The 12,724-nt window shown below is 45.1% G+C and overlaps 1 protein-coding gene across 3 annotated transcripts in view; it reads right to left on the bottom strand.

Annotated features, from left to right (window-relative positions):
• OSBPL3 (oxysterol binding protein like 3) overlaps nt 1–12,724 on the bottom strand; it is a 111,963-nt gene that overhangs the window by 42,736 nt on the left and 56,503 nt on the right. For all 3 annotated transcript variants that reach the window (XM_068152406.1, XM_068152410.1, XM_068152407.1), the window contains exons 3-6: nt 3,726–3,842; nt 3,050–3,103; nt 2,723–2,836; nt 496–654 (exon numbers count right to left, since the gene is read on the bottom strand). In XM_068152406.1, coding sequence (XP_068008507.1) covers nt 496–654; nt 2,723–2,836; nt 3,050–3,103; nt 3,726–3,842 — 444 coding nt within the window. The remainder of the gene's footprint in view (nt 1–495; nt 655–2,722; nt 2,837–3,049; nt 3,104–3,725; nt 3,843–12,724) is intronic.

Here is a 12,724-nt window from a genome sequence, read left to right as displayed (position 1 = left end):
TGTTGTATATTTCTGTACATATTGTAAATACTGTAAATTCTGTATATAAACCTGCATTCCCTAAACTGCTTTGTAAATATAGCACATTCCTTTGCTAATCCAGCTGTGTTTTTTTTCCTTTCAATTTTCTTCCCTTTACTTACGGGGGGGGAAGGCGGCTTGAGGTCTTCCCCCCAACCCTCGACAACCACTCTAGCTGAGTGGTCCTCAGACTAGCATTCACCAGCTTAAGAAACTCAATAGGCAGTTTGAAATTCATCATGAAAACATAACTTAATGCATTAAAACAATGAGACAATATCATAAGATTTAACAGCATCATAGAGAAAAGTGCTTGGCAGTAAATCAATACATAATATCATTTTGTTCTTGACATTTCAGATGGTAACTGAAACCCCACCACAAACTTCCAGTATGCTCTTTACTTTATAAACACAAATCCAACTAATTTAATCACAGATGAAAGGTCATCATTTGTTAAACCACAACTATTACCTTTCTACCCGGAGCAGAATCACAGAAGTCAGTAGGAGTAGACACAGGGAAGAAAAGATTGTTGACATCATGAGGGAACATGGAGATTTCGTTCTGACGGTACACTCTGTGATGACGAAGTTTCGCTACCCACTCATCAAACAGCTCCTGAGATTTCACCTGCACAAAATTCCAGGGTTTGTAACATTCACATTTGAAGTCACCAACAAAGAAACCAAGTTACTTTGTGCTCATTAGGCAGCTAGCCTAGCTGACCTTTGTTGGCAAAGTATCAGGGAAGCTTCTCTAAGGATGCTCTTACTAAAATACATACTGTGTGGCCTTAAATGTGACAGCAAATTAGTCACAGGACAAACTCAGGAGAAACTTCAGTTAGCATAGTTCTGAATTCCAATGGAAAACAGAATATTTAGCAGCTTCTGGATGGAAAATACACACATTATTTATTCATTGTTATTTTTAATAATTATCACAGTATCACTGAGGTTGGAAGAGACCTCGAGGATCATCGAGTCCAACCTATCAACACAGACCCCATGACTAGACCATGGCACCAAGTGCCACGTCCAATCCCCTCTTGAACACCTCTAGGGATGGTGACTCAACCACCACCCCGGGCAGCCCATTCCAATGACGAATGACTCTCCCAGTGAAGAACTTTCTCCTCACTTCCAGCCTAAACTTCCCCTGGTGCAGCTTGAGACTGTGTCCCCTTGTTCTGGTGCTGGTTGCCTGGGAGAAGAGACCAACCCCTTCCTGGCTACAACCACCTTTCAGGTACTTGTAGAGGGCAATGAGGTCTCCCCTTGAGCCTCCTCTTCTCCAGGCTAAACAATCCCAGCTCCCTCAGCCTCTCCTCACAGGGCTGTGCTCAAGGCCTCTCCCCAGCCTTGTTGCCCTTCTCTGGACACGTTCAAGTGTTTCAATGTCCTTCCGAAACTGAGGGGCCCTGTTGCAGTTTGAGCTGGGTGCCCCCTTGCAATGTTTACTTCCTGTGTCCAGAGGTCCAGCCCAGAGGGGTGGACACAGGAAATTATGTAGTATTTCATACCACAATCCTTTGCACCACTATAAGATCCGGTGTGGAGTCTAGCACGTTCTCTTTTCTTCCTCCTCCGTCAGCCAGTAACTGGGGGGGATGTCTCCTGGCTTTGGGCCTGGCTTCGCCCAAGGCCATGGGGGGATGGGCAGTCTCAGATCTGGCCAGCTGAGACTAGCCTAGCAGTGGGAGGGGGAAGAAGGAGCCCTGGGGGTCTCGGGTGTACCCTCAGGTGGGGATGGGATCTCTCTGGGTCTGCTTTGGGATTTTTCTTTGTCACTGTGCTTTTGCTTTTCTGTAAAAGTCCACTGCTTTCTATTTAAACTTTCCATCACTTTTGCAATCCATTTGTCTGAGTATTTATTGTTGCCAGGGGTGGGGAAGGGGGCTGCCTCCACCCAGCACAGGCCCAGAACTGGACACAGTACTCAACGTGCGGCCTAACCAATGCAGAGTACAGGGGCACAATGACTTCCCTGCTCCTGCTGGCCACACTATTCCTAATGCAGGCCAGGATGCCATTGGCCTTCTTGGCCACCTGGGCACACTGTGGACTCATGTTTAGGCAGCTGTCAATCAGCACCCCCAGGTCCCTCTCTGGGAGCTCTCCAGCCACTCCGACCCCAGCCTGTAGCTCTGCATAGGGTTGCCATGGCCAAAGTGCAGCACCCGGCACTTGGCCTTGTTAAATACCATCCCATCGAATAATAACAGTAACAACCACCCCCTAATTTATCTGTTCTTTGTTTTGGGGTTTTTTTTTTAGGTTAATTCATGGTTTGACTAAACACAAATAGAAATTTGATTTTGGTGATGTATTTTAGAAGAATTTCTTCCATGAGGGTAGATAAATCTACACATTTGACTGTGGAAAATACTTCCTATGTGTAAGAGCAAGAGCAAGATACAAGTACTGAAAATAAAAGCACTCATGTAGCAAGTGCACACCCTTCACTTGAAGATGCGTGGGTGAAAGGAGCGCTGCTAAACATGAAGCATCTTGAAGAGGGTTACTAGCTATAAGAGCACAATAAGGCCTCTCAAGCTATAATGTGTAAACTGCTTTACTAAGACAGGAAAGTAATTCATAAGTGTAACTAAAACAGACCTACTATTCAAAATTAAGTCTCCAACATACATAGCTCATGATAATTTGAAAGCAAGATTATAACAAACTTGAAGACCTACCTTCAGATGGTATATCTGTTCTTCTGTATCCAAATCTATACATTTTGTTGATTTCTTCACAGACATGACAGAAAGTCCAACATCAATACAGCCATGAAGCTTCCCTCTTTCTATCTGCAAAAAAAAAAAGAAAAGGGAAAATAATAGAATCACTGCAGAATAAAGAAAAAGGATAGATATTACCTGCTGAAACCATCATTTCCCTCCCTTCAACCTACTGTTTAGAACCACTGAAACTCCTTCCCATTGCCAACTATATGGAATTGTTGTCTTTTTGGGTAGTGTTTTTCACTCCGTAATGGCCTTAAAGGGTTTCAGGTTACTTACATCAGCGAGGCATTTAGAATACTTCAAAATCCCTCTGTCCAAAAAGAAGTATCTCTGTAATCAGAAATGCAGAGAATTAAAAACAAACAAAGCACCCCCAGAAACCCCTGCCCCATCCGCCCGCGAATGCTGTCACAGTATCACAGTACAACTAAGGTTGGAAATGACCTCGAGGATCATCGAGTCCAACCTATCAACACAGACCCCATGACTAGACCATGGCACCAAGTGCCACGTCCAATCCCCTCTTGAACGCCTCCAGGGACAGTGACCCAGCCACCTCCCTGGGCAGCACATTCCAATGACGAACGACTCGCTTGGTGAAGAACTTTCTCCTCATTTCCAGCCTAAACCTCCCCTGGTGCAGCTTGAGACTGTGTCCTCTTGTTCTGGTGCTGGTTGCCTGGGAGAAGAGACCAACCCCTTCCTGGCTACATCCGCCTTTCAGATAGTTGTAGAAGGCAATGAGGTCACCCCTGAGCCTCCTCTTCTCCAGGCTAAACAATCCCAGCTCCCTCAGCCTCTCCTCATAGGGCTTGTACTCAAGGCCTCTCACCAGCCTTGTTGCCCTTCTCTGGACATGCTCTGCGCTTAAGCAACTTTTCTGACACAAAACCACACCAAGCATGCCCCACTCACACGACATCAGGCTTTCAGATACATATTCATCTCTCACCTTGTGCCAGCCCTTCAAAGGCCATTTCCTCTTTTTCAACAAGCAGCCCTCCTGCTTCTGTGGCTCCTGGGTACAATTCATCGCCCCTCGGAGTCCTTCTACAATCTCCCAGCTGTCCTGTTTAAACAGAAAATCCAGATGCAGAAAATGTAGATCTTTTTTTCTTCCATGGAACAGAATTGTGAAGAGAGATTCAAGAGGAAGAGGACTGTAAGTAAAAAACCAAACCCAAATAATTTAACTGTAGACTGATCTTTACACTTTGTTATGCATTTTCCAAGAGAATAGAAGAGAATAGACCAGACCAGGTTGGAAGAGACCTTCAAGATCATCCAACACCATCTAATCAATTAAACCATGGCACCAAGCACCCCATCAAGTTTCCTCCTAAACACCTCCAATGATGGCGACTCCACCACCTCCCTGGGCAGCCCATTCCAATGGCAAATCACTCTATGAAGAATTTCTTCCTAGCATCCAGTCTAAACCTCCCCTGGCACAGCTTGAGACTGTGTCCCCTTGTTCTGGTGCTGGTTGCCTGGGAGAAGAGACCAGCCCCCACCTGGCCACAACCTCCCTTCACCTCTCTTCAGGTAGTTGTAGACAGCAATAAGGTCCCCCTTGAGCCTCCTCTTCTCCAGGCTAAGCAATCCCAGCTTCCTCAGCCTCTCCTCATAGGGATTGTGTTGCAAACCCCTTACCAGCTTTGTTGCCCTTCTCTGAACATTTTCCAGCAACTCAACAGCTTTCCTAAACTGAGGGGCCCAGACTGGACACAGTACTCGAGGTGTGGCCTAACCAGTGCAGTATACAGGGGCAGAATGACCTCCCTGCTCCTGCTGGCCACACTGTTCCTGATACAGGCCAGGATGCCATTGGCCTTCTTGGCTGCCTGGGCACACTGCAGGCTCATGTTCAGCCTATCATCAACCAGTACCCCAGCTCCCTCTCTGCCTGGCTGCTCTCCAGCCACTCTGACCCCAGCAAAGATGGGAGAGATGAGACTTTTTTTTATTTTTACTTTGATAGAAACACACACTAAACAAAACATTGGAGTTATGATACCATCCTTCTTTGAATGTACTTACCAGAATTTTATGTGTATATTTCTGTGTGCATGCCTACAGTGGCTGTCCACAGCCTAGTCACAACTTAACATGGGAAACCCTCTGATAACAGAGGCATAAATGGCCAGGGCTAAAAGGACTTTTTGGAGGTTCTGAAGCAGAAATAAGAGACACTGAAAATTAAAAACTCTCTAAAACTCTTTTGCCCACATTCAGCAAGTCATGGCTTGGGGTTTGGTGTAAATTATAGCCTTCCTAATGTAAAAATAATAGAAGAAAATACAAACAAATTAAAAAGCCAGGGAAGTAACTCGAGTACTATGAGGACTTCCTGGTTGTAGCCAGGAAGGGGTTGGTCTCTTCTCCCAGGCAACCAGCACCAGAACAAAGGGACACAGTCTCAAGCTGCGCCAGGGGAAGTTTAGCCTCGAGGTGAGGAGAAAGTTCTTCACTGAGAGAGTCATTTGTCATTAGAATGTGCTGCCCGGGGAGGTGGTGGAGTCACCATCCCTGGAGGTGTTCAAGAGGGGATTGGACATGGCACTTGTGCCATGGTCTAGTCATGAGGTCTGTGGTGACAGGTTGGACTCAATGATCCTTGAGGTCTCTTCCAACCTTAGTGATACTGTGATAACGGGAGAGTATAAGAAAAAATAAACTCCACCCTTCATCAGATACACTTCTAATAACGAATTCCTGATGGCAAAAGAGAGAGAGCTTCTTTTAAAGGAAAGACCCTGCAGCAACCTAACAGAGAAGTAGCATGTTCACAGTTTTTCATAGTATTTTCACAGTTTTTAGTTATTAAATGATTGCTAATGACAGTGCAACATGAGCTACTACAGGATCTGACAGATCTAGACTTATGAACAGGAGATGGCATGTGCTGGTACCATCACCATGTGTTTTAAAAGGACAAAGAATAACATACAGAATTTAATGACAAGAAAAAAAAGACTAGTATAAAACACTTTGAAATAACAGAACTATGTCAGGTACTTAAAAATACAGACTGACTAAAAGAGAAATGGAAAAAAGAAATATCAGCAGAAGTGCCAGTTGTGCTCATTTATGCATCTCCACAACCCTTACCATTCATCCCTAGACTACAAATTACATCAGGTAATGTGCTCATTACCTGAGTAACAAGGCATAACAGCAAAGCATATTAGAAAAGATAGCCACTAAAGGGCTTGAGGAAGGTGATCTTTTATTCCACCACATTACTGGCAGCACTCCACTATTTCATTGTTTTCCTTGCACTGCACTTTATGGAACAAACTGGAAAGCTGCTTTGCTTCCCCGCCTTGAGTTCATTCTGCCAGCACTCACCACAGCACGAGCTGCAATAAGAAGAAATGTGGGGATGAGCAGCTCCAGTCCACCAACATCCCACAGATCTGCAACCTGAAGGTCAGTAAAAAATGCACACATTTTGTGCCCCTACAGGTCTGGGTTTTATCCTTGTCAGTTTTGTAACAACTGCCTTCTTTACTCCCTCCAGGTTGAGGGATATTTTTAGGGGTACTTAGATGCCATTATTTTTAACCAACAATAAAGAAATCATATTTTTCCTGTTGAAAACCTGCAGTTACCCTCCATAGTATTTAGTATTTATTTTTACTACTCTGAAACTCACATAAAATCATCAACAATCATGAACCCTTTCCTTCTTTGTGGTAAATTACTATGATTACAGATCAGGCAACAGAGCAGTTCCTCATGGAAATCATAAGTCAGTGGGCTGAGAGCAGAAGGCCTCCTGGGTTGTCTCCTAGAAACATCAGACTAAAACTAGCTGCAGAAACACTCTGCTGCTGGAGTCCCACAACACTGGGCTTTCACAGAGTGAAGCTGGCAGAGAATGAACCAGAGAACCAGCTTGTGCCTGCAGAAGGACAGTTAGCTGGAGCTTGCTGGCTACCATTTGACAGCTATTCAAGTACAAAGGCAGTTCCAAGACTCCACAATTAAAGACTTTTTCTACCTTTTTGGTTTTCCTCTGTGACAGAACATTCCAGTCTACAGCCTTGGCTTGGAAGTCAAAAGAAATGATGTTTCACCACCTCTTTTGCCTTCAATGTAGATATCATACCAGGTCCCTATAATGCTTTCTGTAGTAGTCTTGGGTTTAATTTTCCTATTAAAGAGTATTTATTACCCTCATAATCACAGGGATTGGTGCTGTTACAATGACAGCAAGCAGCCTCTTTAAATAAGATCAAATCCAGTGTAATGTTACAATTTACATTAACTGAGCAACAGCTGAACTTACTGCTGCTTAAATGACCACATGTGGGTAAAATCTCATCTCCTTTGATTATATGATCTATTTAATGAGCCAATAAAAAAAGGCAAATGATGCTACCATTAGCCATTTTCACATTAGAGACCTGGATAAATGTAAACATTAAAAGCTGGAAAGCTGAACAGAACTGGTGAGAGAGAATTCTGATTAAGAAAAGGATCACCTGTGACATTAAGAAAAATGTTGTGTTCATATTTGTTTCTTTAAATTAGCCAGAAGAGCTAAAAAGCTGTTTTGCCTGATTACCAGCCAAGCAATTTCCCTTATCTGCTGAAATATATTAACTGCAGCTCCCAAACACACAACTTTTCCACTGATAATTAATCTGACAGCAGTCAAGGCTAGTGAAGAGTAGTTTCTTTTCAACATTCTAGTGTTATACCTAATAAAACAGCTGTCTTGAACTTTAGAGCAAGTTCTCACAGACTTTAGTTAAGCTTAAACACAGTGTATGGTTGATGGAATGGTCTGGTTGCAGGAGACAAGCAGAAATTTGAGTACAATCAAGAAAGATACAAGACTCCAGATTAGTCTTTCTGTAAAGAAATTTTGTCTGTGGCTCTCCTGCAGTCCAGACACGGTGTCTCCCACATCCTGCAGGAGAGCCACATGTTTCACTGTTCTTCAGGTCTGTGAAGTGGCCAAGAATGTGCTTCCACAATTAAAAAATGTGAAAATGAGAAGGAAAGCTGAAGTGGAAGCACTTCTTCCCATCCAGCAGGCCCAGGGGCTTGCCCAATCTCAGATGGTGAAAGAGAGTGTCCTACTCACGTTTCTGCCCTGGGAACCTCCCATTTCAATTGCAAACTTTATGTAAAGGTAGCTTTGCTGAATTAGAAATGGATACTTTCAAAAACATAAGAATGCTTAACCAACTCAGTTAACCCAAGAAAAAGCAAGGAATAGCTCAGGCAGCTAACAGTTTGGTGAAGTGTGGCCAGCAGGTCGAGGGAGGTGATCCTCCCCCTCTACTCAGCTCTGCTGAGACCCCACCTGGATACTGTGTCCAGTTCTGGAGCCCCTATTACAAGAGGGATATGGAGGTGCTGGAACGTGTCCAGAGAAGGGCCACAAGGATGATCAGAGGGCTGGAGCACCTCTCCTATGAGGACAGACTGAAGGAGTTGGGGCTGTTCAGTCTGGAGAAGAGAAGGCTCCAAGGTGACCTAATTGTGGCCTTCCAGTATCTGAAGGGGGCCTACAGGAAGGCTGGGGAAGGACTTCTCAGGATCTCAGGTAGTGACAGGACTAGGGGGAATGGAATGAAGCTGGAGGTGGGGAGATTCAGGCTGGAGGTGAGGAGGAAGTTCTTCACCATGAGAGTGGTGAAACCCTGGAATGGGTTGTCCAGGGAGGTGGTTGGGGCCCCATCCCTGGGGGTGTTTAAGAGCAGGCTGGATGAGGCTCTGGCCAGGCTGATCTAGTGTGGGGTGTCCCTGCCCATGGCAGGGGGTTGGAACTAGATGATCCTTGTGGTCCCTTCCAACCCTGAATGATACTATGATACTATGACCTTCTGGATATATGCAAGGTACAAAGCTGCAGTAACAGCACTTGTTCCTCTTCCACATGCATCTATGCAGAAGAGACCAATCTTTCCCACCTAAACCACTGAACACCCACATTTTTCACAAGTCTGCTGCTGTGACTGGCTTTGGATCCATTTGCTCCTGACACAGACCCTACAGACTCTTAATTGTTGCTTTGTTTTGCAAGACATCTGACACCTCATTTGATGAGGAAAAAGCATAAGTTGGCTACTGCTGGGAGCAGCTGCAGAAGCAAAAGCAAACTGCTTCCTCTCTGAAATTAAGGTAAATGAATCAGACTGGTTGGTTATCAGCTGTTTCTTATCTATCTGAAATAGCAGAGGAGTAAACTGGAGATAAAAGATTTCCTGGAAGCATTCAGATTATGCCCTATTTTGCTGAACCTTATAGCAAAAGGGGGAACAGAAAGAGATACCCTAAACCACAGCACTAAAAACAAACAACAAAACCATCACCATCCTCCCCAACTCCCCGCTCATTATGGGCCACTATGTGCACAAAATTATCAACACTGCTTTTGCTACCAAGGCAGAAACTTCACTCAAGGTTGAGGGAGGAAGATATTAGAATGGAACAGAATGAACCAGGTTGAAAGAGACCTTCAAGATCATCGTGTCCAACCTATCATCCAACACCACCTGATCAACTAAACCATGCAACCAAGCACCCCATCAAGTCTCCTCCTGAACACCTCCAGTGATGGTGATTCCACCACCTCTTTGGGCAGCCCATTCCAAGGGGCAATCACTCTCTCTGTGTAAAACTTCCTCCTGACCTCCAGCCTAAACCTCCCCTGGCACAGCCTGTGACAGTGTCCCCTTGTTCTGGTGCTGGTTGCCTGGGAGAAGAGACCAACATCTGCCTGTCTACAACCTCCCTTCAGGTAGTTGTAGAGAGCGATAAGGTCACCCCTGAGTCTCCTCCTCTCCAGGCTAAGCAACCCCAGCTCCCTCAGCCTCTCCTCACAGGGCTGTGTTCCAAACCCCTCACCAACTTTGTTGCCCTTCTCTGGACTCGTTCCAGCAAGTCAACCTCCTTCCTAAACTGAGGGGCCCAGAACTGGACACAGGACTCGAGGTGTGGCCTGACCAGTGCAGTGTACAGGGGCAGAATGACCTCCCTGCTACTGCTGGCCACACTGTTCCTGATGCAGGCCAGGATGCCATTGGCCCTCTTGGCTGCCTGGGCACACTGCAGGCTCATGTTCAGCCTACCATCGACCAGTACCCCCAGGTCCCTCTCTGCCTGGCTGCTCTCCAGCCACTCTGACCCCAGCCTGTAGCACTGCATGGGGTTGTTGTGGCCGATGTGCAGAACCCAGCACTTGGATGTGTTCAATCTCATGCTGTTGGACTCTGCCCATCTGTCCAGCCTGTCGAGGTCCCTCTGCAGAGCTGCTCTACCCTCCAGCAGAGCAAATCCTGCCCCCAGCTTACTTGGCTTTTCTCAGGTTGAGAGGTGCTCATTTGAGATCAGCACTGGAAATTTACCCTGTAGTTGCTACTTGCCTTACATTTGCTCTGTGGCATGAAGAAAAAACAAGCAAACAAAAAAACCCCAAACAGATACACATTGGTCTTCAGAGATAAGTCTGCCATTAGGTAACCATAGCCATTTTAAAAAGCTTATTTAATGAAATAAAAGCACTCTAATTTTCTGAAATATTCTGTGTCATACAGCACCTCAAGGTGAATTACTCCAGGAGAAGGAATGAAGTAATGAGTTTGAAAGGGCTTTCAGACCAATGCTTGCACTTGCAGCAAACTGAACAAAACAGATGACAGTGCCAGACTCTCTTCCAGCGTAAAACGCAGTCAGTTGTACCAAATATTTTAAAGTGCTAAAAATAGAAACCCTCTTGTTGGAGGATAAGAGTTGGCATCAGCTGCAACTAAAGCGTTTGCTACGGTTCATCAAGTTGGCAGAAATGATTTAATTTTCTTCTCTAGAACACGAGGGTTTTTAAGCAGCTCTTCTAACGCAAAGCTTTCCCCTACTGAATCTATTTTAGAAGTTAGTTAACGCATCAGGCTTTAAAATTATTACCACAACATACCTTCCTTTGATCACAGGGCATTTTAAACTTAAGCATGATCAGCAATAGTTTTCCTTCTTCACAAAGCACGGTCCGAGTTGTGGCTTTGTGGAAGAGATTCCTCTCCATGACCAGAGGAGAAGAAAGCAAAACCATGGGATGTGGCAGTACCCTCCAACCTGCTATGAGGCTTCAAGCTGAAAGTGAATTTAGTGGAACAGGATTAACTGTTAACATCTTCAGTTCACTCTGCAAATATGTTGCATCTGGCAGAAAGAGTGCAGCAGATTTAGTACAGGAAGGAGTAGGCTTCTCCAGTTTCTGCAGCCTTGCTTCAATCAGTTCTTTTTTTGGCACAGTGGCCCATCTTCTGCACAGGAATCTACCTGTGATTTACACCACTAACACACTCTGCTGTGCAAGAAGCAATAACCAAATGCCAGCAGGAACAGCAGACCTGTGTTACAGGGGTTCCATACCCCAGCTTATGATTTGCAGTGAGTGCATACACACAAGGGAGACTCTGCATTGGAAAGACTCATGTCTCTGAATTGGAAAGACTCAAAACTCAGATCCCACTATTCTGGGGGTAAAAAACCAAATGAAATGTCCCTGCATGTTTCAGCATTTCTTTCTACTTCATCAGATTAACGAACTGCTGCGGTAGATCAGCAGCACAGAGACAAATACCTGTCAGGCAGATCTGTCATTAACCTGGAAACAAGCCAAGCTCTGATGGTCCCCGAGTTTGCACAGAATATTTGGCACAGAATATTTCAGAAAATCAGAATGCTTTTATTTCATTAAATAATTTTTTTTTTACATGGCTATGGTTACCTAATGGCAGACTTATCTCTGAAGACAAATGTGTACGTGTGTGTCTGGGGTTTGTTTGCTTGCTTTTTCTTCAAGCCACAGAGCAAATGTAAGTTTCAAACTCATCAAAGGAGGAGTTTGAAGAAGTCATAGTATCATAGTATCAGTCAGGGATAGAAGGGACCACAAGGATCATCTAGTTCCAACACCCCTGCCATGGGCAGGGACACCCCACACTAGATTAGCCTGGCCAGAGCCTCATCCAGCCTGGGCTTAAACACCTCCAGGGACGGGGCCCCAACCACCTCCCTGGACAACCCATTCCAGGGCTTCACCACTCTCATGGGGAAGAACCTCCTCCTCACATCCAGCCTGAATCTCCCCACCTCCAGCTTCATTCCATTCCCCCTAGTCCTATCACTACCTGAGATCCTGAGAATTCCCTCCCCAGCCTTCCTGTAGGCCCCCTTCAGATACTGGAAGGCCACAATTAGGTCAACTCGGAGCCTTCTCTTCTGCAGACTGAACAGCCCCAACTCCTTCAGTCTGTCCTCATAAGAGAGGTGCTCCAGCCCTCTGCTCATCCTTGTGGCCCTTCTCTCTGGACACGTTCCAGCACCTCCACATCCCTCTTGTAATAGGGGCTCCAGAACTGGACACAGTACTCCAGGTGGGGTCTCACCAGGGCTGAGTAGCAGTGTTACATCCTACTCTTCTACCAGGGTTTTGCAGAATTAGATAACAAAATTCTGTGTTACTTTTATACTAAGATATTTTTAGCAGATCTATAGAACTGTTCACATTGTTGCTGTTTTCATAGTAGAGCCCCTGACATGCAGCTGAAAAGGGTAAATTAAATCCAAGATGGTGGCAGCACTCGTCCTCAGTCTTGGCAGCCCTAGGTAGCTTGATACTAGTAAGGACAGACTGCAAAGCTCCAATTTACCAATACCAGAGTCTGAATGAGAAATGAAAGATAGAAACAAAATTACTTGATGAGGTGTGGCAAGAAGTCCACCATGGGAAGGGGTGAGCAAAAGAACAGGACACAAGGAAGATCTTACCATCCTCACTGCTCAGATCTCACTATCCCCACAGCATACTGCATGAGATATTTAAATTTGCTTTTCCCCAGCAGAACAGTTTGTTCTGTAAACTGCAAGACAACTTCAAAGAACACAAAATTGGAGAGTGACAGGATGACATTAAACTTGACTGTGTTA

Source organism: Melanerpes formicivorus, unplaced genomic scaffold (genome assembly GCF_026170545.1).
Source record: "Melanerpes formicivorus ecotype bairdi unplaced genomic scaffold, bMelFor1.0.p_v2 SCAF_23, whole genome shotgun sequence".
NCBI classification, from domain to species: domain Eukaryota; kingdom Metazoa; phylum Chordata; class Aves; order Piciformes; family Picidae; genus Melanerpes; species Melanerpes formicivorus.
This window is presented reverse-complemented; position numbering and strand designations above follow the sequence as displayed.